At 34.4% G+C, this 23,878-nt stretch overlaps 1 protein-coding gene across 1 annotated transcript in view; it reads right to left on the bottom strand.

Annotated features, from left to right (window-relative positions):
- STAT1 (signal transducer and activator of transcription 1) overlaps positions 1-23,878 on the bottom strand; it is a 172,704-nt gene that overhangs the window by 113,122 nt on the left and 35,704 nt on the right. The window contains exons 4-6 of the mRNA XM_019662344.1: positions 3,359-3,457; positions 1,195-1,287; positions 193-271 (exon numbers count right to left, since the gene is read on the bottom strand). Of these exons, the coding sequence (XP_019517889.1) occupies positions 193-271; positions 1,195-1,287; positions 3,359-3,457 (271 nt within the window). The remainder of the gene's footprint in view (positions 1-192; positions 272-1,194; positions 1,288-3,358; positions 3,458-23,878) is intronic.

Raw genomic sequence — 23,878 nt, 5'->3', positions numbered from 1 at the left:
ATATATATATATATATGGGGAAAAAAAGAGGAAGCAAAATAAATACTCTCCTGAACCTTCCCTTCAAAAGAAAGAAAGAAAAAACTCACTTAGGGAAGCAGATCAATTTATCAATTCTGTCAGTAAAGAAGAAACCCTAGTCATGTTGCTTTTATGTCCCTAAGTAGAATTCTAGATGAAACAAAAACTTACCCATCGTCTGAATTGTTTTATATCTGTAGTCAAATTCATCTTGCAGGTCTTCTAAATATTTGGTGTCTTGTTCTGTCATCTTTTTACGAAAGAAAACATACTCAGTTGTTACAATTAAGCATGTCAATGGAACAACATCATCAGTATTTCAAAACACACTGTTTGTGCTTCCCATTTCCAGCAATATCCTAGACTAACTGTATAGAACCTACATTTCTAGAGAGCTAATTCCCATGAAAATTGAATAACGCTGGAAGAACCAGACTGAATTTGCTCTTCCATTTTCTCTTCCTGATTGGAAATCTTTCAGCATCATGCCTCTCATTTCTCAATTTGTTCCAAATGCTACTAATAGCTTTTTTACCTGAGAACATGGATACTTTTCCAGTTTAATTCCATATAATTCTGTATTAATGTACCAATTATCATTTTGCTTAAAGCCTCCATTCTAATCTGCTGAAGTTTATGACAATTCTGTATAATTTTTTTTTCCTTTCTACTTTTTAGGAAAAAAAAAATCTATGCTTCTTTCATGTCTCCTGTTTGTTTCTGTCTCTGAGATTTTCACTTTTTTCTTCTCCAAACCTGCTGATGTTTCTCTGCTCAGGCATAACAGGTATTAAGTGTCAAGATCTGGGCTAAAAACTTTTCATATGATCTCATGCAGCCCTCACAACAACCCTATGATGGTGGTTATTCTCACTTTTACAGATGAAGAAGCAAAGGCTCAGAGATGTGAAGTGACTTACTTGCCTGAGGCCACATAGCTTCCCAGTGATAGAGTCTGATGGAGAAGCCTCAGTCTCCAGTAATTGAAGTTAAAAAGCTCCCCCCAAAGAAATCTTTTCTAGTATAAACACAGTGTATGAGAGACATTTATCTTATTAACAAATTGTCCTATGATTTCTGTATCCACTAACTTTGGGCACATAGGAGAAAAGTGCATATGTATTTGGATGGGGACACTAGCTAGCCTGTCTAGGTATCTGTAAGATCACTCACCTGCACACTATTTTTAATGGCAGCCACTTTGTGCTCCACATTCCTCTGTCTTTCCGAAACTGAAGAAGTTTGTAAGGATTTCTCCAGAGGTCCCTGAAAGAAGGATGTCTTGAAATGTAAATGATGTTGATAAAAAAGTTTATGATGAATGTAGTATACTTTGTAGTGTATGTAGTACACTTTGAACTGAGGTTTGGATCAATATGCTATGAAATAATCTATAACTGTTAAAAATCATGCTGTAGAAAAATATTTAATGATATATAAGTAGTATTAAATTGTTAAGAAATTGAGAAAATTATAAAAACACCATATATTTATGATCGTTATTGCTTATAGATGTATATATACAGAGGGTGCCAAAAAATGTACACACATTGTAAGAAAGGAAAAAAAAACTGTATTAAAATTGTAATACTCAATATATACCGATAACAAAAGATGACTACAAGTCATGTGTATACATATTTTTGGCACCCCTGGTATTTATAATATATGGATCTACATATATTGAAATTACAGATGATTTTATGGCTTAAAATTTTTTTCTAATTTTCTGTAATAGGCCTACATTACTTTTGACATTCTGTAAAACTAATACATGCAATTTAAAAATCAGCATAATGAAACTAAATTCAGAATTAGGGATGATGAATCTACCAGGATGAGATTTATTTTTACACTAGAACAAAGGGAGTTGGCTAAAGAATATGTAAAAATGTCAGCCTAGTTAAATAGAAAGACTAACCAGCTTCTCCAAGCACCTTTTTTTGGCCACTGTAATAATCTGACATTGAGTGTGCTCCTTAAATGTAAAGTTACCCAGACATTTAGATATGAGAGTTAGTGATGTAGACAATTCCTTTATCTTACAGTTAGGTAGGGAGCTAAGGTTAGAAAGGTTGATGACTTGGCTAAGATCCAGAGCAAATCAGTGGTGGAACCTCATGTGGGACCCATTTCCTTCATTGTCAATTCTTTCAATTACACCACATTCTTCAGATAGTAAAGCGTTTTCAATATTCCCTCTCTCTCATTTTGGCCTCCTTTATTTGTCTATCTACTTGAATTTCACAGACCAGTGCTTTTTTTGTGGCAGTGGCAGATTATTTGCAGAGTGACTTTGATGAGCATCTGCTCAAAAAAATAATGTTTCTAATTTAACTGATATCTGACATTTGAAGGGAACAACACACACACACACACACACACACACACACACAAATGATGAGAGATAAGAGGGATACAAGAAACGATAGTTGTAGCATCTTAATATCACCCCACAAATGCTGAAACAAACTATATTTACTTTAGAAACTTACTATGCTTTAGATTTTAAATTAAATAAAAATACTGTCCTTCTTCATCTAAAAAATAAGAATAGAAAATTGTTGCAACTTCATACTTCTCCCCAAACAACCATAACCTGAGAATAACTAAACCTGAAAATGTTTAATATTAAAAAAGATACTTTTCTTGAACCTTCAAAAATAAATATTGTGGTGTGATTTACTAAATTATGGAAGACGTAATTTGGAAAATGGATTACTTACATACTCCTCTTTTTATAAGGATTAACTGAAAAAGTATTCATTAAGGATTTTATTGATTCCTTTACTTGCCTTTGATGGACATTCTGAATTCACTCAGAATAGTGGGATAAAATATAGAAGGGCAAATTACAATCAAGCAATCAACAAGCAAGTATTTATGGAGTTTTTGTGAGGTAAAATTCCTTCTCGTCGGGTAGGACATCAGGTGCTACTTAAGGGTTTGAAGAAGATCAATCCCTGAGGATAAATATGCTGAGAGAAGCAGAGTCCAAATGGTGGTTAGGAATTCAGCAAGGAGATGGTTACGATGTTCCTGATGTTACTATGATGTTGTAAGAACATGGACCAGAGTGTGACCAGTGGAAATAGAAAAGACAGTATAGATGGGATTAAAAACAAAACAGAACTCTGGAAAGACTTGGTAATTACTTCAATAAGGGAGCAGAGAAAAGGATCTAAAAGATCATCCCTAGGCCTTGGTTACAAGGGACCGGAAGGATGGTGGCACCACTAACAGGTAGAAGAAGCTGGTTCGAAGGAAGGTAAGAATTTCTGTTTCAGAAAAAGTGGAGTTCAAGACGATAACAAGACCAAAGTTCAGAAAGTATTACCTGAACGGGCATGTTGGCTGCAGCCAATATTCTCCTCTCTTCTCTTAAACAATTTGAAATAACCACAGCTACATGCATTGGATTTCCATGAAATTTTCCCTGAGAAAAAAGTGAGCAAAAACAACATAAAAACCTAAATATATGCATTATAAAGAAACATCACTATTTGCAAATTTAAAGCAACCTAATAAGCATAAAAAATTATATAGGATTTTTTCCAGCAATCTATTATAAATCCACAGGAATATACATTGTGAATGTAGACTCCTATGTGGCCTATTGCTCTGTCTTTAAAAATCATTTTTTAAATATAACTATTGCACTGTGTTGTACGGCTGAAACTAATTTTTAAAAAAATGTGTATTTCACAATAAAAAAATCATTTTTAATCATTGAAATAGTTTTTGAGCACCTCTGTGGGAAAGACCTGCACACACACTCAGGAGGATCAGTCTCTTTTCGGCTTAGGATAGGTTTTAGGTAAAAGAGTTACTTCTTTATAAATTATCATGAACCAGGATGGTCACAACTGTTCACTTGTTAACTCTGTGCTTCATGGTATGCGTAAAGCATTTCTTTTGGTCCCTGTTTGGTGTTTTTCATGCCAACTAGCTCATACCTATATCAGTATACTTGAGTAAACTTCCATCACACATTTCAGCAACAATATTTTATGACATCTAAGCATATACTTAAAATTACCAATACAAATGCTGCAGATATTGTAAATTGGCAGCCTGTGGATGTAATTCAGCCATTAGGTATGTTCTGTAAGTGAAAATATTGCAATCCCGTCAGAGGGAGCATGTTGCTACCCACAGTTGCCCTACTGTCCATGACTGAGCATCCCAAGCACTCACTTACCTTACCTGCCAGGCCCTTGTAAACCAGTCTGTGATTTACAAGACTAATTTGAACAACACCATCATTTTAATCATAGCATTAAACTTCTTTGTTATTAGACTTTTCCCAAGGCAGGATTAACAGGAAGCACAATAAATGTAGACAAATACATTTATTTAGTTTCCTCCTACCCTCCTCTCTGAAGAAGTTGCTAATTATCGGTGAAATGGTCAAAAGGTCAACAGCAGAAAAGATAAAATAATAATCCACAAAGTGGAAAATTAACAATTAATTAAAAGTAGGTTATACAGACCAGTAAACCAAAAGGTCTTACTAAGACAGAAACAAGATTATTGGCTGCAAATATTTTTATAACCTTGACTGCTGCCACAATTTTATTATATGATACACATTAATTAGCACTTCTATTTGCAAATCTAGGATAAACACCAAGTATCTGAGTTCCTGTTCTTCTATATTCTACAGCCTTCAAAACTCTTACCACCCCTCCCCCACAATCAGAAAGCTCCAAAAGAAAAAAAAAATTAATTGGCAGAAACTCATAAGGTAAAGAAATTAAAATGATCCTACTTAAAAACAAGGACACCAAATTTCTGATTTCTGCATGCTGACAATTTCAGATTCTTTCTACTTAGAATTTGTTCCTGTTAATTTTCCTATTCATTTTTTCCATATACCTCCCGTTCAACTCCCTCATGGAAAGCTATGTTTTATGTTGCATTTATTTTTTAAATAGTTCATTGATAAAAACAAAGGGTTTCTTCTAGGGCCCCAAGAATCACCATTATTTGAATTTGTTTTGTTTCACGGTTACAGTTGTTGTTGTTGACCATTCAGATACTATCTTCCAACATTTCTTAGCTCTGTTGTGTATACTTTTTCATTTTCCTTTCCTATTTGAACTTTTTTTACCTTCCCTTTCAAATTTCGTTTTTCCTCATGTTTGTAAGATTAAATCATTCATTTTATCCTCTTTTAAGAACAAAGAATCACCATTGTTTTCATCAAGACTATCTTTTCACTTTCCTTTTGCATTTTTCCTAACTTAGTTCCTCACTTATAAGACAGAAACATCTTATGGAAAATCAATCACTATAGATTCAAAACCAAATTAGCACTTTTTTATTTTTGTAATTATCTAAGATGCATTCATGTCCACTTTTCAGTAGTTACCATGTATATGGACCTCAAAAATAAAAATAACAAAATAAAATCAAAAACAAAAACAAAAGCACCCGTAAAGTGTGTGTTGGTGGGAGGAAGTGAAAACCAGAGAAAGAGAAACTGTTAATTTTCTACTGTGTGTCTGTCTCTTTTATGTGTAAATATTGCACATATCCTCTACTCTCTGGCTTGTTTTTTCACTATCTCATGGTGTCCATGAATAGAAGTTGAAGTCAAATTTATTAGTTCTTTCCTTTATGGCTAGGGCTTTTAATGATTTAAGAAATCTTTCCCTAACCTGCAGTCATGAAGGTTTTTCCTGTATTATCTTTTTAAGTCTTTATAGTTTTGTCTTCTATTTTAGTTCTCTTGCAGCTTGTTAATAATGAGCTGTCCCTTTCACTGTTTTCTAGATGGATACTCAGTTCCAACAATATTTACTAAACATTCGGCCCTTTTGCCACCACTATGCTGGGCTGACTGTCATAAATCAAGTGTCCCTATATGGATGGGTTTGCTTCTGGACCCCATTCTATCTTATGATTCTGTCTATCTCTGCTTTATCAACAAACTGTCTTAATTACTAGAGCTTTATAATAGGTTTGATCATGGAGAATAGGTTTTGTTTTCACTTCCATATAAATTTTAAAATCAGCTTGTGAAGCTACACACACATTCACAACTGTATTGAGAATCTGAATGGCACTAAATCTTTAAATACATTTGAGAGACTTGGCATCTTTATAATTGTGTACTAATTCATTTATATTTTCTTTAATATCTCTCTATTAAGGATTATAATTTTTCACAGAGATCTTATATATTTTTGATAGTTTCATTTCTATGTAGTTGGTAGTGTTGATAATGGAATAAATGGTATCTTTCTCTCCTAATTGTTTTTGCTGGTATGTAAAAATATATTTGACTTTTATACATTGACTTTGAATTTAGCAACTTTGCTAAACTCTTGTTCATCCTAATAATGTATTTATAATCTTTCTTATCATTCTAAAGAATAATTTGTAGATTCTTTTGGATTTTTTCATATACAAATCATAATATTGTGCAAATATTTACACAATTTTTCTTCCTTTTATATCATCTAATTTCCATCAGGATTTTACCTTCATCCTCAAGATTTATTTAAAATGTATTGATAATTTCTAAACATAAGGATTTTCTATTTATTCTGGGTTTTTTTTACTGATTTTATTTTTTATAGATTTCAAAATTCTGATCAGAATTGATATTCTGAATGACTTCAATCACTTAAAATATGTTGAGGCTTACTTTGTGGCCCAGCAAATAGACTGTTTATAAATGTTCCATGTGAATTTGTAAAGAATGTGAATTCTGCATTTGTTGGGCCAAATGTCTTACCCATGTTCACTAACCCAAGCTTGTTATTTATGTTGTTCAAACATCCTTGCTGATTTTTTGCCTGATTAATTTTATCAATTATTGAAAGATGCATGTTAAAATCTATTTTGTGAAATTTCTCCTTGTGGTTCTGTCAAAAACATTCAGACTTTGTGTTACTAGTGAGTCAAACCTTTCATTACTGTGAACTGACCTTTATCTCTAATAATGTTTTTTACCTTGACACAAAAATATAAACTATGACATTATTTTTTTATCACTTAGAATTTTTATTTTATCCTTATTGAAAGAATTCTTTTGATTTATTTCAACATATAGATATTTAAAATCATGTATGAGTATTGTGCATATAAAAGGGTAAATATACGTGAAATAAATTGGTCGATATATTCCTAAACTTCATACATTTAGAATTCAACTTTTCTTAACTTAGATTCATTGGCATCCATATTTTTCCACAAAATAATGTCCCCTGAGCCATCAAGAATGTCAATGATATAGCATTTCTTTAAAGTGTGCATAACTATTGTCTCCATTCTGTAAGTTTTGATGCTGGCACTTTTTCTTTTTTAAGATTTTATTGGGGAATTGGGGGAGGGGAACAGCGTTGGGGGAATCCGGGAAGGGGAACAGACAAGTTGTTGTCCTTTTGTTCTTCAGTCTAGTTTGGAGAATGTCGCTTCACTGGCCCATTTTGGTATTATCATTGAGCTCTTCCCAGGTGAGGCAGTCACTCGCTGGCCATTGGATGGCAGGTCACGCCTGCTGCCAGCCAGCCCCACTGCAGCCTACACCGTCTTAGGCGACTCACGGCAGCCCAGCTCCAGGTGGAGCTGTTGTTCACCATCTTAGCTGTAGAGGGCGCAGTGTCACTGGCCCTCATGTGGGATCCAAACAGGGGCCCTATTGCTCAGAGCTGGCGTCCCAAGCCAACAACTAACCAATGCGCCACTCGGCCAACCCTTGCTGGCAATTTTTGATCTTACCAAAAGTTCTCAACAGAAAGTTTTTAGACAAGAACCACGACTCATATTTCTTCTGCAATGGTCCTTGAATGGTTTGGTGTCTGAAACATTGAGGGGTTGTAGTGATCTAATCACACTGTCACGATTAATAACCACATCACTACACTTTTAGGTGAAATTATTATTTAATTGTTCAGATACATGTCCATAAAATTATTGAGAACTAGAATATATAATAGATTCCCAGGTATCTATTCCAGAGAACTTCTAACCAGTCCTCTATCAGCTTAACCATTATCCATACTATTTTGGTTCACTTCCAATAATGAAGAACTTTTTATTCTGAGACATTGCTTTACAGTTTAAATGACATATGGTGGTAACTTTAGCAATTGGCAGTTAGGCATAAGATTACAGTGATATACTGCTTTGCATGCCCCAAACTCATACTCTTGATCCCTTTAAAGACCCTTTTGCACTGACAGTATAATTTTAAGTCTTGTCAAAGAAAACCAATCCCCTTTCCCCAGCATTACCTATTTGATTAAACACATATTTTAATTTTTCTTCAATGGCATCCTGTTGAAGGGTAAGTTCATTCTGTTCAAAATCAGCAGGAAGTCTCTGATAAATGGATGTTGTACATCTTAATGATTACCCTGTGCATTGCATGATTTGTTTACTCCAGTCTTCTGTTGTTTTGAGATTTCCTTTACCTATTGTGAGGAATTGGGCAATTTTTCTTGCCGTTGTTGCTTTGTGTATGATAGGCAATCCCTTTGCATGAATCTCAGTAATGAAATGTAATGCAACTTCTAGATCTGGGCATCTTCTTCCCTTTCTTATATCTTGTAAAGCACTTTATTGTTGCTTTTCAAGAAAATGTGGAATTCAGGGTCATCCATCTAGCGACAAACTTATACCCTGCTGATCTGTCCCCATCCCATTCTGCATACATAATAACTATTTCCTTCAATCCTGAATCATAGTATATAGTGACAACACTTTTAAACAGCAATTAAACTCAATATGTGTTTTACCAACAGTGTACATAATTCAATGGAAGTGACAATGACATAAATAGCTATGACCCAATTCCACATCTCAGGCGATGACAATGACATTGTGATTGCCACCTGACAATAGCAATTCAGAGATGCTATTGATTATAAAATGCAATATAATTTCAGAGATGTTAAAATGTGGGAAAAAGGTGTCTTGGAACCAATGAATATGCTGGGTTATTCTTTTTGCTACTTTTTGCTAAACTCATTGGCTTTCCTTCAAATTCCTCTTCTACTGTCCTGTCATCTAATTTCTAAATGTGGCTTGTCACTAAAGAGTGAGTAGTTCATCTGCTTCTTTTCTCCCAGGTGATCTGAGGAATATGAGCCATAAGTAAATGACATGAAAAGGTTTGTTTAAAATAACCTCCTCCATTCAGGTGGCACAGAATCTGAGATTTCACAACTAGACAGTCGTTCCTTTGAGTTCTTTTCCCAAGGATCTTTTTTAAAATGCAAACACCTGAGGAAGAGTTAACACTACATTTAATCAATTTCTTCTACATTGTGAAGGATTTGTCAAGAGCTATTCTCTGGCTTCAATGAACTGGCAACAGCAGGATAAAAATAATGGGTCCTAAGACAAATAAATGGAGAATTTCAGAAAAACCTTGAAAGAGTGACAATAGTAACCAAAGGGGATATGAGATCCTGAATAAACATGTAACCAATAACTTTTCTGAGCTTGGGTTTCACCAGAAGCTAACCTTGAGACAAAGATTCTAGTGCAAGAAGTATAATTGGGAGTTGATGCCAAAAAACACAGTTATGGAAATGGGTAAGTGGGACAAGAAAGAGAAGAAATCCAGTAAAGGGTGTGTTATCAAGACATGGGTTAAAATGGTCTGGGAGCCAGTGTAGATGCGTGACTTAGAATTATCTACCCAAGGGCTTTGGGAACTGGAGTATTTTTAAACCAGCTCTTGTCATTATTAGCCCTGAAGCAAAAAGATGCAGCTCCTGGCACTTATAAGTCCACTGATTAAAATGATGAAGCCCAAGGGGATGTGGTCAGGGCACCCCACCTCTGCTATACCAGCTTTTTCCTAACCTAAATTTTAGGCATTTTTTTAACTTCTCTCTTTTTTTAACTACTTGCACCATCTGTACTCAAATGTTGATATTTCTTCTTTTATGGTATATCTGGGATATGAAGCAGTGGTCTCCAATTACAGAGCAAAATATTTTCATTCCAATTTTTATTAACAATCTGCAATATACTGCATACTTCCAGTTGCCACCTAGCTCTCTCCCCTTTTATTACCCCAAATACTGCTTTTAAATCATTTTTATCCTAGACCCTTACCAGTATCAAACACACTGGCCAGTTTCTACATGACAACAGTCTCAGCTTCAGCCTCTTATTATTTCCTTCTCTTTGTTCTGAACACACACATTTTCTTAATGATTTTTACCTAATACTTTCTCATAAGAATCATAAGGATATATCTACTGTGAAAAGGAAAAAAAAAACCCCCACTAAATTGAAGAAGAGCTGATCTAGTTGTTTTAAGGCTGATTTAGATGTGGAATAATTGGTCTAATAGATTTTCAAAGCAATTATATTTCTTGATAACTAAAACACAATGAGATACCACTACATATCTATTAAAAAAGCTAAAATCCAAAACACTGACAACACCAAATGCTGGTGAGGATGCACAGCAACAGGAAATTTCAAATGGTACAGCCATTTTGGAAGACAGTTTGGCAGTTGCTTAAAAAGTTAAAAATATTCTTACCATACAGTCCAGCAATCATGTTCTTAGGTATTTACCCAAATGAATTAAAAACTTGTGTCCACACAAAAACCAACATACAAATGCTTAGAGCAACTTTAGTCATAATTATTAAAACTTGGAAGCAACCACAAAGTCTTTCAATGGGTGAATGTATAAACAAACTGTGGTATATCTACATGATGGAATATTATTCAATGATAAAAAGAAATGAACTATCCAGCTACACAAACACATGAAGCAAACTTAAAAAGATATTGCTAAGTGAAAGAAGCCAATCTGAAAAGGCTACGTACTGTAAGACTATGTACTGTAAAACTATGGAGACAGTAAAAAGATCAGTGGTTGCCAGGAGTTGTGGGGGAAGGAGAGAAGGGTAAATAGGTGGGGCACAGGAGATTTTTAGGACAGTGAAACTATTCTGTATGATAGTGTAATGGTGGGCACGTGACATTATGCATTTGTTAAAACCCATAGAACTGTGTAACACAAAGACTAAACGCTAAACTATGGACTTCATTTAGTAATAATATATTATTGGTTCATCAATTGTAACTAATGTACCATACTAATGCAAGATGTTAATAATAGGGAAAACTTTGGCCGGGGGAAGGAAGAGGCTAAGGAAATACATGGGAACGCTCTGTACTTGCCACTCAATTTTTCTGTAAACTTAAGACGGCTCTAAAAAATAAGGCCTATTTTTTTTAAATTGTCTTACTAAAGTCGCAGTTCTTACATATCCTTATGTTATTCCTTTTGCCAGGAATGAACAAATTCAATTGAATAGAGTTGCCTGCCTTTCTTGTTCAGTTAGCATTAAATTATCTCATCACACTAAGATTTTCTTGATAAAAGAGAGGTATAGATTGTCAATGGATAAAAATGATGAATGCCTCATTTCTATTTATACTGCTAATAATACATTCATCTTAAGACAAAGAAGCTAAACTTAACTGCAGGTATACATAGCTTGTCTTAACTTTAAATTACAAGAAAATACTTCTTAAAGGCATCAAGTGTGTCTTCTACAAACTCGAGTATTTTTCCTGAACTATGTTCTATGGCTGTGAAGGCTCAATTTATCCTAGACAACTGCTCTGTGAAGCAGCCAGACAGCTTGCTATGTAAAGTCAGAGGACTTGGGCTTGCAGTTGTTACTAGCTGTGTTTCCTTAGGCAAGTCACTTTTTAACCTTCATTACTTTAATTGCATAATAATATTTAATTGAATAATAATATTTGTCATTCATCATAGAGTCATTGTAAGGAGCATGCCAGACAATTGAGAAAGAGTTTTGTAACTTGTAAAGCACTCTATATAAATATAAGGAGTCTTCTATTTTGCCTCATGGGGGGTGTTAGGGGAGTTTAAAGCTCATAAACGGCAAATTGATCAACCAGAAGATAAAAATCTTCCTATTAGTTTCACGGAAATGACCAAAACTGATTATAAAGCCAATGAAGACTGAGTTGTGTTCCAGGAAATATATTTATATGAATATGAAAGAAACTCCAGGGAAAATAAGACTTTGTATTTGGGGTTTTCAATACATTAAACAGTGGGGACTTTCCTGGCATTTCTTTAGGACTAACCCGCATAGGCACACAAATACACTAAAAGATGTGTTGAATAAAAAATTGACCAACACAAGTTAGCAATCAGAAATAATAACGCAGTCCTCTCATCTGAGTATAATTCATATAATCTTTAGAAGAAAATAATTAACATTACACTTTCTACACATAGAAAAAGGCGTGGGAGGGCACATGTCAATATCTCATTAATGACCATACTTGGGGAAATGGAACGGGGGGGTGGAGTGGACATTTTCACATTTACCTCAATTCTTTGGTATTGTTAGACTTTTAAAAATAATTAAGTGTGTGTTACTTTTATGATTTAAATCTAAACAAGAAGTGATAAATCACACATATAATACTCTATATCAGATTTTTCTTTTTGCTTGATTTATACAAAAGTTTTTGTAAAAGATGTTGACTTTGAAAATTTGTCATTCAGGTAAAAAGAGAAAAAAAGAGAGTTGAAGTCAAGTTAGATCATTATGACGACTAAAATTCAATACTTCTGGGGAATTCACAGACTTGTAATTAAGAGTTAAATGAATTGGTTAATTCAAAATGACAGGAAAAGAACAAGATAGATGCTAACAAATTCTACTTAACATTTATGTTTGAACATAACAGTAATAGAATCTGTCATTTAATGAATACCTATGATATGCAGAGTGCTTTATAAGCTTTGTTTTTAATACTGACAATAGCCTTCAAAGTACATATTAGGAAGCCCAAGGTTATACATTTGTGAAAAGTCACAAAATGGAGAAAGTAAGAAGGAACTCTTCAAATCCAGGTGTATCTCATTCTACAAGTTATGACCTTTCTAAATCACTACTATCTATTTATTTTAAAAAAACAAAACAAAACAAAAAAGCATTCCTTCTTTATTTAACTAGATTCCTTGAGCCACAATTGCATTTAACTTTATTTTCTCTGGAAATTATCTATATAATATTTTCTATGATAAATCTGCTCAAGGGCTAACCATTCTTTATGGAATCTCAAGATAGCTGCACAAACCAACAGAAAATGGCCACGTGTTTGATTACAAAATTACTCAATTGCTTTTCTTGAGATGATTTAGGTCTTAATACCTCTGCAGTTACACTTGCTGTTGGTAGAGGCAATCTGCCACGGACCCTAGGTGTCCCTGCATGGTCTTGGGGGATATGCCAAGAATATAAGGCCCTGACTATTCTTTACTTGTCTCATTTTTCAGGTTTGTATATGAGGCAAGCAACCTTAAATGATGAGATAACATCTCCCCCAGCAAAAGAGCAGGTTTGCTTTCCCTAGCTATAAAAGCATGAATTCCTCATGTTCAGTGTTCATCTCCTGTAACACAGTCCACTGAGCACGCAGACAACTGTGGTGGGCTCACTGTGTCAGCCCTGTAAGACTTAGGGGAAATGGGGAACCAACGCAAATGGGCATGAAGCTCCGACTACTGATTTTGCTGTAAATAATAGTCTTTGTCTCTGATCTAGAAGTCTCATGTCTTTTTCTGGTACCCATGAAACAATAGCAGGCTCTCTTGTTAACTTGAAAGGAGAGTAAAACCCATGCACATTTCTTTATATCTGTTTGTGTTGTAAAATTTATCACATAGCATTTCCGTTATTTATTTCTATGTCTGATTCCCCATCTAGACTCGGCATTTTTCATAAGCAGGAATTGGTCTTCTTCAAGACTATTCTTAAGTAGCTGTCACCTGATAGGAACCTCACTAATGCTTGCTGAATGATCAAATGAGAAGATGAAGAAATTACAATAATCCCCTCCTGAAAGAAGAAAAAAGCATATTATTCAATCTCTGTGGTGGTAAAGACCCCTGCCATTAAATCCTTCTGGAGTTTTTATGAATCACTTGTCCCTAGTAGCCAAGAAGATATGAAACTAGAGTCTTGAGATTAGTTGAAAGAGGACAAGAAGGTATGAAATACTCCTGGAGATGGCAACTTTGCTTCTCAGAGACCCTGTTGATCAGTATCTTTGGTAGTGCAGCTGCCTTGAGGAGACTTGAACTATGAGGATTGTCCCTCCCCTCCCCCAACCCAATGGTGATGATGCTCTGAGTCTCCTGATGTAAGCCACATCCTTTACTTATGGTAAAGGAATCAGTGTCCTTTGCTTATGTCTGGTAGGGCCTTTTAGTCACACTATCACTCTTACTCTCGTGATAACAAGGATACTTCATCATAATTAAAGAGTATTTAGACAGGAGTATAAAGACAAGAAAATGGAATATTAAATGTAAATTTTGGTAAATAAAGTATATGCACATCTCTCTTGTTGACATAATTTTATATCTAGAAAAAACAAGAGAGTTTAATAAAATAAATAAACAATATGACACTTTTTTTCTACACTGGCAATAACCCTCTAGAATTGGAAATAGAGAAAATGCTACATTCAGAATAAGAAAAATAATTTTTAAAACTTAGGAATAAATTTAACAAGAAAGGTGCAAGTCTTACAGGAATTAAACTAGGGTCATATTGAAGGCTTTAAATAAGATTTGAGAGGGTTTAAATTAAAAACATAACATAGAATAAGCATAATATAGAACTCTAAGGTGTAGAACTTAGTATCATAAAAAATGTAAATTGTCCCAAAATGAATACATTTATTTAATGCAATTGAAGGTAGACTCCCAGGAGTTGCTTTTGGAGGGTTCAGGTTGAAGGAAAGAAGCAATAAAATTCATATGAAAGAAATGTTGCACAACAGTTAAGAAAATTTCAAAGGCAAATTAATATTTCAGTTGTTGAAGTATGTCATAAAATTTTCTAAGTGTTCTATGTTTTGCTTCGTTTAATCGTCACAACAACTGTTTGAGATAAATACTAACTATCGTCCCAACTTTACAGATAGGTAAACTGAGATAGAGAGATGTTAAGTAACTTGACTCCAGGATTCAATTTTAGAGTGTGTGCTTTCAACCAATTAACCACCAGGTCACTGTCTCCAAGTCGGAAGGAGGAGGATTTGCCATACAAGATACTGAAATACACTACACAGTGTAGAGTATTTATAAAGCATTAATATAGCACAAAATACATACTATAATCAATAGTGTTGATATATAACTAGATTAGCAGAACATAACAGAATGGTAGAAAATTATATAGAAACTTAACATATGAAAAGGTAGTATTTTAGTTCAGTGGAAAAATAAATGATTATTTTTAAAAATCTTGCTGGTATAATTGTCTATCAATCCAGAAGAATAAGTTGGATTTTTATATAAAGAACTCTATGTAGATTAAAGACGTAAATTTTTTAAAGGTTAGAATAAGTTCAGGAAAATGTGCATACTGTAAGAGTTGGGGGGCTTTAAAACAAGGCAGGACTCCCCAGAAACTACACAAAAAAGATGGATTTTTCACTACATTAAAATATTTTTTCCATGGAAAAAGGTGTCACAAAGCCCAAAGACATATAACAGGTTGAGAAAAATATTAGTAATTTATATAAAAGCTATTTACTGTGAAAAAAATATATTTTTAAAAGTAATATTTTTAACATACAAGAAAGAACCCCTTGAAATTGATGAGACGGCCCAACAGAAGAAAATGAATGGGAAATTGACAAGAAAGCACATCCAAATAATCAATGAAGGACAGAAAGAATGTCCAGCCTCACAAATAGTCAGACAAAAGCAAATTTAGAGAGAGAGATATTATTTCCCAACAATCAGGTAGACAAAAATGAAACAGAACGAAAACACCTACTGCTAACGGAGATATGGGGAAGACGACCCTCATGCACATGGCTAATGAAAATGTGAATTTTACAACCTATTTGAAAGCAATCCGACAATATCTACTAAATTAAAATAGTTATATCTCTGATTAGTAAGTCCATGTCTAGGAATTTATCCTATAAAAATAAAAGCAAGTCTATAAGAAGGCACATATGAGGTTGTTTGTTACAACACAATTTAACCATTAGTGGTAGAGAAAAACGGGATGAAAAGTGTTTGCTCACCTAAGGGGAAAGGCTCAATAAATTGTGGCACATCCACTCTATAGATCATTTGCTATCATTAAAATCAAGAGATTTCTGTGATGTGATATTTGGAAAGCAAGAAACGAGTAACAAAATTCATTTTTTTGTAAATGACAAAATCCTGACTTCCCCATTTGTAAAATTCCATGAACACACATAATACACATATGAGGATAAAACATTCATTTCCCCATTTTAACTAATCAGATATAGATATAGAAGAGTTCACATTGGTTAATGCTGATCTCTTCGGGGGTGATGGCGTGGATGGAAGTAAGGAAAAAAGAAGGGAAAAAGGAGTTTGGAATAAAAAAGTAGCATATAATATCTAATTTATGATAAATTATATATGAGTCTTTATGGAATAGAAGCATAAAACGATAGTGACCAAAATGTTAACGGTGGTTATTTTATTGTGGTGAAATTTCAGGGGATTTTTAGTTTCTTCTTCGACTTTTCATTATCAATTAGATTTTTACAAAGATTTGCATTATTAAGGAATCGGAAAAAAATTAAAGAGCTATTTTTATCATAACAAAAATTCCATTAGTAAAAACTTTTTATTAATTTACATATTGTGCAAAAGTTAGAAAATCACAACTCCTAAAGCAAGAAATGGAAAAATCATTCCAATGTGAAGAGATAAAACCATTCTCTGAAGGTCGTTGACATTTACAAGCAACCCTCAAAGTGTCCTTGTACATTTTCCATTGAACAAAAATCTGAAATCTATTTGAACTGTAACGGAAGTACTAATACCATCCAGCTACTAAGAGAAATGGAAACTGAAGGGTCGCTAATACCTCATAAATAATGGAAGGGGAGAGCCCGAGTGACCTATTACTCAACTGTGAACATGAGGCCGAGTCGCAGAGCCAGTTCTAAAACTGTGAATCCTAATGTTGGTTTACAGATACCCAGAGTGACACGTAAAAGGGGTCTTTAGGCTACCCTAAAATGCAAGGCACCCTAACATGTTCATATGTAAAGTGACTTCTTCTCTCAGGGCCACTCAAGAAAAGACCCTAAGTAAAATTTGTCCCTCAGGTGCCAGAGCCTTTCAAGCTGACCAGCTCTGGCTTCCATGACTATTTCTATTTTCAGCTTCCATCAAAATGTATTTATCGCATTCTCTCAGTTCCTTGCTCACTTAGAGCTAATTAATCAGATGTAGTCGCCTCTAACTCCTATCATCTTAGGTGAAAAATCCTATTACACTGTATGGGCTTATATATTTTATTACCTCAGGCCCTTGATCACTTGACATGGTGAACCAGTTGCATTTAAACAAGGGCTTTGTGGAGACATTGTTTAACCAGAAAAATGCACTGGGAAGTCCTCAGGATTTGAGGTAAGAAGTCAGGGTTTTAACCCAGTATTGCCATTAACTATGACATTACGGGGGAGCGGGGGGAGGAGGCCATTATACCTGAGCCTTGATTTCCTCCGTAATGAAGTGTGTACACTGTCTTTTTCTCCTAAGTTGTGAGAATCAAGTGGGATGTTCGTAAGATCACAATCATTAAACAAAGGTCAATTGTGTTTTTCTCGGATTACAAGGGCAAAAGTATTCTTTGAAAAAAGATTTTGCATGCATAGATCACTAAGAAACTAAAAATTGTCCATAATCACAAGATCTGGGGATAACTGATGTTGACATTTTGATGTTCCCATTTAAGTTTATTTTCTCCGAGTATATATTTACATACAAAATAATTTTTAACAGCTGTTGAATGGTCATTTTAGCCTTAGTCTGATTTATTTTATTCATTTAATATATTCTCCACTGTTGGTATTTAGATTATTTACAATTTTTTACCATTAATATTCTGTGATATATGCTTGGTTAAGTCAACTTCATTAAATTATAATATTTAGATGTTGTCTATTTGTGTTTTTGCCTACGTGATATGTCAGAAAGTGAGAAAAGTGTATTAAAGTATCCCACCACTACTTGATTTCTCTCATTACTTCTTTTATTTATAGTTTTTACTTTATACTTTTATTGATGCATGAATGTTGTATGATCATTAGAAATGGTCTCTTATTGTAATACAATATTTGTCCTGATTATTGCTTTTGAACTGGAATTTGACATCTAACAACCTCATAACCATCACGAGGATTAAATAAGATGTTACATGCTCTTAGTACTAAATAAATGTCAGCTACTATATCTCATTTCTATTTTACCATTATGTTATTATAACATAATATATAGTGACCATACTTTCTTTTTATCTGCATTTGCCTGATATATCTTTGCCCAACCTTTCACTTTTAACTCTTCTAATATTTCATTTTAGGGGTTGCTTGAAACATTGTATCATTAAATTTTGTTTTGATTTTAAGTAAGAATCTTATTTTTAACAAAAGAACTTAATCTGCTTTCATTCATTACCGTATTTAATACATTTGGTTTTCCTTTTCATCTGGTTTTCTATTTCCTTTGTCTGTCTTTTGCTGTATAGCCCATACTTCTTTTCTTTTATCTTCCACTATTTTGGAAGACATACATACAGTTTTACATGCTTATAGCAATTACCATTGAATTTGTCAAAAGTATTTTTGCATGCCCAGTGGTTCACTGTGGACTCCTGCATTGATAGAATGGGCTCTGGATTGTGCATAATTCCCAGTTGTACCTTCTCTAATTCTGCCATTTTCACTTGCGCCAATCCACAAGATGCCATGGCTTCATGACACTCCCATTGTAACCTCATTTTTTAGTGTCCAGAATAAAAGTTAAGTTTTTGAAATTCCCATGTTAAAATAAGGAGTTTAGCATATACTGTCATTAAATATTTCAAATATACATCCAAATAGTTTCTTTGTCAACCCAGGAAACTATTCTTTTAGAATCTATTTTTGTTCCGTTTGTTTTGGTGCCTTACCAAGTGTACGTGTGTTGGCCCATCTGTCTCTGATTTTCATATGCCATTTTCCTGTACCTCACTACATTGTGTACTTCAAGTGTGCCTCTCATATCACCTATTTATTCTCCATGGTATCAATACTATCCTTTCCTATGTCCAACATATATTTAAATTCTATTCCTGTTTCCCTTTTTCCCTCCTTAGAGATTAGCTACAATCTCCCTCTTTTTTTTTTCTTTTAAAGATTTTATTGGGAAATTGGGGGAAGGGGAATAGACAAGTTGCTGTCTTTTTTGTTCTTCAGTCTAGTTGTGGAAGATGTTGCTTCACTGGCCCAAGCTGGCACTATCATTGCGCTCTGCCTGGGAGAGGCAGATCAGTCAGGACAGCTGCTTCACAGAGGCTGCTGGCCGCTTACGCTGGCTGCCGGCTACACACGGTAGCCCATGGCAACCCACTGCAGCAGGAGCTGCAGCCTATGCCGTTGCTGGCAACCCACGGCATCCCAGCTCCAGGTTGAGCTGTCGTTCAGCATCTTAGCTGTAGAGGGCAGTGTCACTGGCCCTCATATGTGGGATCCGAACCGGGGCCCTCTGGCATTCCAAGCCAGCTCTTAACCACCACGCCACTCAGCTGGCTCTCTCCCTCTTTTCATATAATCCTTTTGCATTTTTCATTTCAACCTATTTTCCTCTTTTAGATTTCTGCTCCTGTTGTATACACATGGATTCTTGAAAAATTCTTCATACTATGGAGTAGATGATTTTCATAAGTATGCTGTTCTTCTAATACGTTAAGGTGAGCTTGCCAGTCTCTGGTTATGAATATTTTTTCATAAGTCCCAGGCATGTATCTTCAGGCAATGTTTCATTAGATGAATGTGAAGTTGATTTTCCTGATTTAGCTTATTTGTCTAATACTGGTATAGGTTTCACTCATGTTCTGGCATTTAACTGTTCAGTCTTTTAGGTTTAAATATTGTATATGTCTTTTTTTTCCTCTTATGTATTTTATCCGGAAGTTTGGAGAGATTTTTATATTCAATTGTAACCCTGAAGTCCTGTTATCAAAGTTAAAGGCATGATTTCCAGGCATTATGGTAGACTGAAAAAGCACATCTTTAGGGATGTAGTAAAATTTAAATCTCTTATCGGTGTCCCTAATAGCAAAAAGAGAAAGCCCTAATTCTCTTACTCACAGGGTTGGTCCTATTTCAAGCTGAAGCATAATTAGCTTTTCAAAAATGGTTGTCAGCTTTTTTACCATATTAGTCTCTTTGAGATGCTAATATGTCTTTAATGTTTGTTAATATCTATTTTAACTTGAAAGAAATTTCTCTGACATTGGGAAATCTATAGTTTTTCCCTAGTTTACCTACATTCCTCATCACCTCAGCCTTTAAAATATATGTATTTCATTTGCACATATCTGATGAGAATCCGAGCTTTGAGATTATGAGTAATGGGTTGCTAAGTTTTCTAGGCATCAGAGCCTTTGTGATAGCTTTTTGATGTAACATACTAAAGAAATAATCATGTAATCTCCATTTTGTGAAAAAATGCATCCATCCATTTATAATGCACTTTAAAAGATAAGAAAAAATATACAAAACTATCAACAGTGGTTGAAATCTGAATGGTAGGATTATGAATAATTATTTTATTCTTTTGAATTAATTTTCCAAATTCCCTACAATTAATATGCATTACTTGCGTAATTAAAGAAAAACCCACTTTGTTTTAACTGAACAAAGCTTTAATAGTGTAATTAAACTAATGAATTATGTTTTACCCATGTAGAGTTCCAACTAACATTTATTTTCTGGGAAAGAATGAGACGGCATTACAGATACAAAGTTTTAGAATTAGTGGCCATTTCTTATTCAGTTACAAAAAAATGACATTCCCAATAGGCATATATGAAAAAGATTTTGCCCTACAGACTAATGCTGTGTTTTCCAGACTTGAGGATTTCATGAGCCACAGAATAGTAAAAGTTTTAGGGACTGATGTAAAGTTGTCACCTTTTATTTTGCTAAAGAAGTATATATTAAAAAAAGCTCCACTATCACCATCATGTACATCATCATCACTTTACAAAAGACAGAATAAAGGATATATATCTAGTCATAGAATAAAGAAACCATCCTATAAAAAGAATAGATTTGACTTTTCAAATGTTCTTATTTTATTGCTGACTGGTGAAAACTTTATTAAGGATGGGCCCTGGCTGGTGCTTGAGGCCCACTGGACTAAAACTTGATTCTCCTCGTGAATGGGCAGAGAGAAGTCCCAAAGGCTCATCTTATCTGGCTCCATAGAGTCAGAGTAACTGTTGGTATAGGAGCAGGTGTTTGAGAAGGAAAGGTAAAATCAGACTTGTACTGTTTTCAAAGAGAAAACCCACTTTTCCCAATGTTTTTTAGTTTTATCACAAGTTCTACTGAATGCACACACACACACACACACACACACACGTGTGTGTGTGTGTGTGTGCATATATATATGACATGTTTAAACACCCATATAATAAATGGTAGGTTGTGAGAAAATAATTTTCAAAATCTAGAAATTGATTGAAATTGAAACTTGAATGGAGAACTAGCTGGAATCCAACCCTCTCACCACTTCTACCACTACCATCCTTGTTTAGTCTAGCTAAACATGGCAGCCAGAGTGATTTTGTTAAAATCTAAGTTGGTTCATGTCACTCCTCTCACAAAACCTTCCAGTGGTTTCTCATTTACAAATAAAAGCCAAAGTCTTTGCCCTGTCCTAACTAAGCCAAAGTCATGAGTGGATAGCTCATACATTATGCATTATGTTCATGCTGACGTGTTCTTTTTAAATAGGAGATGCTCTTTACATCTACTAACTCCTCTCATCCAGTTGATTATAAGTACACTGGATTGTTTGAAATAATGTTCTTTGTCTTTTAGATTATAAATATAATTCATATCCATCATATGCAATATGTAAAATAGGAAAAGTATACATAAAAAATTAAAATTATCCCTAATTTCACCCATTAAAGATAAGCATCAATAACTTTTTTATGTATTTACTTCCAGGTTTAAAAAATTTTTTTTTAATATATACAGTATGATATCAAATTGAGATGCAAGTGCGTATTCAACAGTTTTTACTTAGTAAATAACACATCAGAATTATTTTTCCATATCATTAGTTTTCAAAAACATAATGCTGAATAAATATATGCTACTGAATTATCTGGCTAGGCCACAATCTATGGAGATATTTCCCTGTTATGGACATGTAGGCTGTTCTGATTTCTAAATACGGTAGGGTAATCTTGCTAATAGCTATAAACTGAAGATAAAGAACCCCTTACTTCTGCTTTGAGATAGTGTTGGCATCAGCATAGGAGGCTTGTGATGGTCTGAGATTGCGGGTGTATCACTGGGATTTGCTGTGAGGACTAAAGGAGAAAGAGCAGAAGAAAGACTCTTGATCAGCTTTTCTTTTCCTTTTCTTTTCTTTTTCTTTTTCAGTTATAGTTATGATCAGCTTTTCGATCAGCTTTTCTGTTACTGAGGAATTTTTGTAAGATCATTGCGGACTCAATTGAACCATCAGTAACATTAAGAGTTGGGTTAAATGGTGTTAGAATTCCAGCTCTCCTGATTTTGTGTTGCTATCAACCTGTGTCAAGCCAAAAATAATTAGCCATCCATCAGAACACAGATATTACAAAAGAACTTGTAACCCTCGGGTCTCATTTGTGCTTTTCTGTCTTTGTTGGCAAATAAATCAATTGGCGCTGGGAACTCTTCCAACTTGGCAGAGCAGGAGACAAATCAAAACATATGCCTAATTCTGTTGATGTTTCACAGTTTAGTGGCTTGCTGGGGAAAAAAAAAACATTAAAATGTGTTCTATTCAAAAAGATTTCTGGGAGAAAAAATGTGTATGAGTCAACAAGTCATTGTAGGAAAAGCAAACATATACCTTTTTAAAGGTCAGAATGAGACTACATCCCCATGCGAGGGTGACTGTACCCAGCATTAGAATTAGGCCAGATCCCATTAGAAGTATTACAGTTTGTGTAGTAATCTCACTTTTCTGAGGGGAATTCCTAGAATTTCTAGGTGAGAAAGATATTATAAAGCAAACTATGCAAGGCTGTCTGAAGAGGTAACATGTTAGATGCTTGATGATACATCTAGAGTGTTAGTCAAATGATATTGGACTTAATAGGTGTATTTACTGAATTCAAGTACTTCTATACATTTAGCATCATTAGTAAAAATTTGTGATTGCATGAAATGAAACATACATGTTTCTTATGCAATGTCCAGTAAGATCAGCATGATGAAAACTGTTTTAAGAGTTTTAGAGATTAACCTTCTTGTTCTGTGAGATCTTTGGTGTATAGTCATACTTTTATCCCCAGGGTCTAACCTAGTGTGTTAACCTCAATATGTACTGAAAGCATGTTTATGGGCTGAAAACCACCAAATCATCACTATTCTTTATAATGTTCCTGTTTACTACCAATCTTAAAGAAACATGTCATTTACACTCTGTTCTGGGTATGACAATATTTATAAAATCACATTTATTTAGGTCTGACTGCCAGACAGTGTGCTAAGCTCTTTACATGGATTACATCATCCAGTCCTCATAACAATAGCCCTATGATATGGGCACAGCGCTATTACTCTCCCCATTTGACAGGGAAGATATTGACAAGGAGGTGCAGAGGGATTCAGTAAATTGCCAAAAGTCGCGTAGGGAGTAAATCAGAGCCAGAATTCAACCCAAGTAGTCTGATTCATGAATGCATGTGCACTTAAACATTATGCTAATACTTTTAAATTCTGTTTCCACTTTTTAGCACTTTTTAGTTTTGATGTG

This window comes from Hipposideros armiger, unplaced genomic scaffold (genome assembly GCF_001890085.2).
Source record: "Hipposideros armiger isolate ML-2016 unplaced genomic scaffold, ASM189008v1 scaffold_372, whole genome shotgun sequence".
Lineage (NCBI taxonomy): Eukaryota > Metazoa > Chordata > Mammalia > Chiroptera > Hipposideridae > Hipposideros > Hipposideros armiger.
The sequence above is the reverse complement of the archived record's forward strand: the minus strand, read 5'-3'. Positions and strand labels throughout refer to the sequence as shown.